Raw genomic sequence first — 2,058 nt, 5'->3', positions numbered from 1 at the left:
TTCTTTTTTTTTTTGAGACGGAGTCTTTCTCTGTCCCCCAGGCTGGAGTGCGGTGGCGCGATCTCGGCTCACCGCAACCTCCACCTCCTGAGTTCATGCCATTCTCCTGCCTCAGCCTCGTGAGTAGCTGGGACTACAGGCGCCCACCAACAAGCCCGGCTAATTTTTTTTTTTTTTTTGTATTTTTAGTAGAGACAGGGTTTCACCGTGTTAGCCAGGATGGTCTCGATCTCCTGACCTCGTGATCCGCCCGCCTTGGCCTCCCAAAGTGCTGGGATTACAGGCTTGAGCCACCGCGCCCGGCCTGAGACCCTTTTCTTAAAAACAAAAACAAAAAAAAAAACAAAACAAAAAACAGGTGCTATAGCTAAATACAGTTCCTGCACTTCTCCCTGGCTCCCGGAGCACGTGTGCTGTCTTCCGCTCAGGACCATTGAGTTTGTTGCTCCTCGTACCTGGCTCCCTCCCCCCAAACTCCCTGTGGTTCTTCTCATGCCCCCCTTGTTCTCAGCCCAAGGATCATCTCAGAGAGCCTGCCCTGCCCCGCCCCGCCCCCCTCTCTCCCCATTCTTCACCATGTAAGCCCTGTAAGGGCAGAGATTTTGTCTGTTTTGTTCCTTGTTGTTTCCCTAGTGCCTGGAAATGTGCCTGGCAGAGAGTCAATGCGCAGAATAGATGTTTAAGTAACGTTTGCTAAGTGAATGGGTGAAAGAAAGGTGGAGGACTCTCCACCACAGGTTCCACCTGTCTCAGGTAAGAACCTGTCACAGAAGAGAAAAGGCTAAAGCAACACTTGCTGTAAGTGGTAAAGCTCCGGGGCAGGGTCCTGCCTGTCTACACTCTGGCTGCAGCTCTGGGCAGGGTCCTGCCTGTCTACACTCTGGCTGCTTTGTTCTGTATTTGTAGCCATGATTTCTCAATTCTCAAAAGATCTGCTTTTTCCTTTGCCAATATCACCCCAAAATCTGGGAAGTTGAGGATTTAGAGTTTCTAGTTGTATCAGGAAGGGCTCATTTGGTTGAAAATGACTAAAACACCCATCCAAAATGATTTAAGTGAGAGGTGATTTGTTAACTCACACAACAAATCCACAGCCAGCATAAGCTTCAGGTGTGGCTTGAGCCAGGTCTCAAGTGATGTCCCCTTGACTTGTTCTCTCTCACCTGTTGGCTGCTGAGAGCCCTGGTCCTCATCCTGGCAGGTGTGTGTGTCTCCTGTGGTCATGTCCTCTTGTGCGTCCCGGGCTCTGGCTGAGTCAGAAGCCTGTGTCTGTTCCAAGGGATTGCAGTCTCTCGTTGGCCAGGGGAGGGCCAAATGCTTTGGTTTATAACCCCACCAAGACCAGTGGCTTTGGGAGAGAGGTAGCCCCCTGATAAGGAAACCAGGGTGCTGATATCTGAGCGAGGTGGCCCCACGTGCACCCACATGGCCTGCCGGTGACCTCCTGGCTCATGGTGCTGAGACTCCTGAGGGTCAATTCCCTGTTGTCTCCTAGGGTGTGCTGGAGGTACTGTCAGAGGTTGAATGCCATCTGCGAGTGTCTTTCTTTGATGTCGCCTACCGGCACTTCTTCGGGAGGACGTGGAAGACCACAGTGAAGCCGACAAAGAGACCGCCGTCCAGGATCGTCTTTAATGAGGTGGGCCCTGGTGACGGTGGCAGGGGCTGCTCCAAGGCGGAGGGTGGGTGTGTGGGTGGTCCTGGGTGGCAGCCCAGAGAGTGGGGCCTTGCCGTGACCTCACAGCACGCCTCAAGACTTGTGGGTCCAGGCAGCACAGAGCTCAGTCTAGCGGCAGGCTCTTTGTTTCCAAACAAAATCTTATGTGGAAGCCAGTTATCTTAAACAGATGAGAGAGCTCTGCTCTGCTCTGGTTGAAGGGTCAGGGGCATGGGGGTCTTGTCACCTTCAAGGAATCTTGGAGTTCTTGGGAATAAGTTGGGAAATGATTGACCTCATCTGTGGCTGCTGCCACTACTGTTCCCTCCTCTCCCCTCCCCCTCCCCTCCCTTCCCTTCCCTCCCCTCCCCCTCCCCTCCCTTCCCTTCCCTCCCCTCCCT

General features: G+C 53.4%; 1 protein-coding gene across 1 annotated transcript in view; it reads left to right on the top strand.

The window, feature by feature from the left end:
• The window catches only part of NPHP4 (nephrocystin 4), a 139,537-nt gene that overhangs the window by 12,306 nt on the left and 125,173 nt on the right, over window positions 1-2,058 (top strand). Inside the window, exon 3 of the mRNA XM_058444381.1 lies at window positions 1,496-1,682. Coding sequence (XP_058300364.1) covers window positions 1,496-1,682 — 187 coding nt within the window. The remainder of the gene's footprint in view (window positions 1-1,495; window positions 1,683-2,058) is intronic.

This window comes from Hylobates moloch, unplaced genomic scaffold, assembly GCF_009828535.3.
Source record: "Hylobates moloch isolate HMO894 unplaced genomic scaffold, HMol_V3 SCAFFOLD_9, whole genome shotgun sequence".
Taxonomy (NCBI): Eukaryota; Metazoa; Chordata; class Mammalia; order Primates; family Hylobatidae; genus Hylobates; species Hylobates moloch.
The sequence above is the reverse complement of the archived record's forward strand: the minus strand, read 5'-3'. Positions and strand labels throughout refer to the sequence as shown.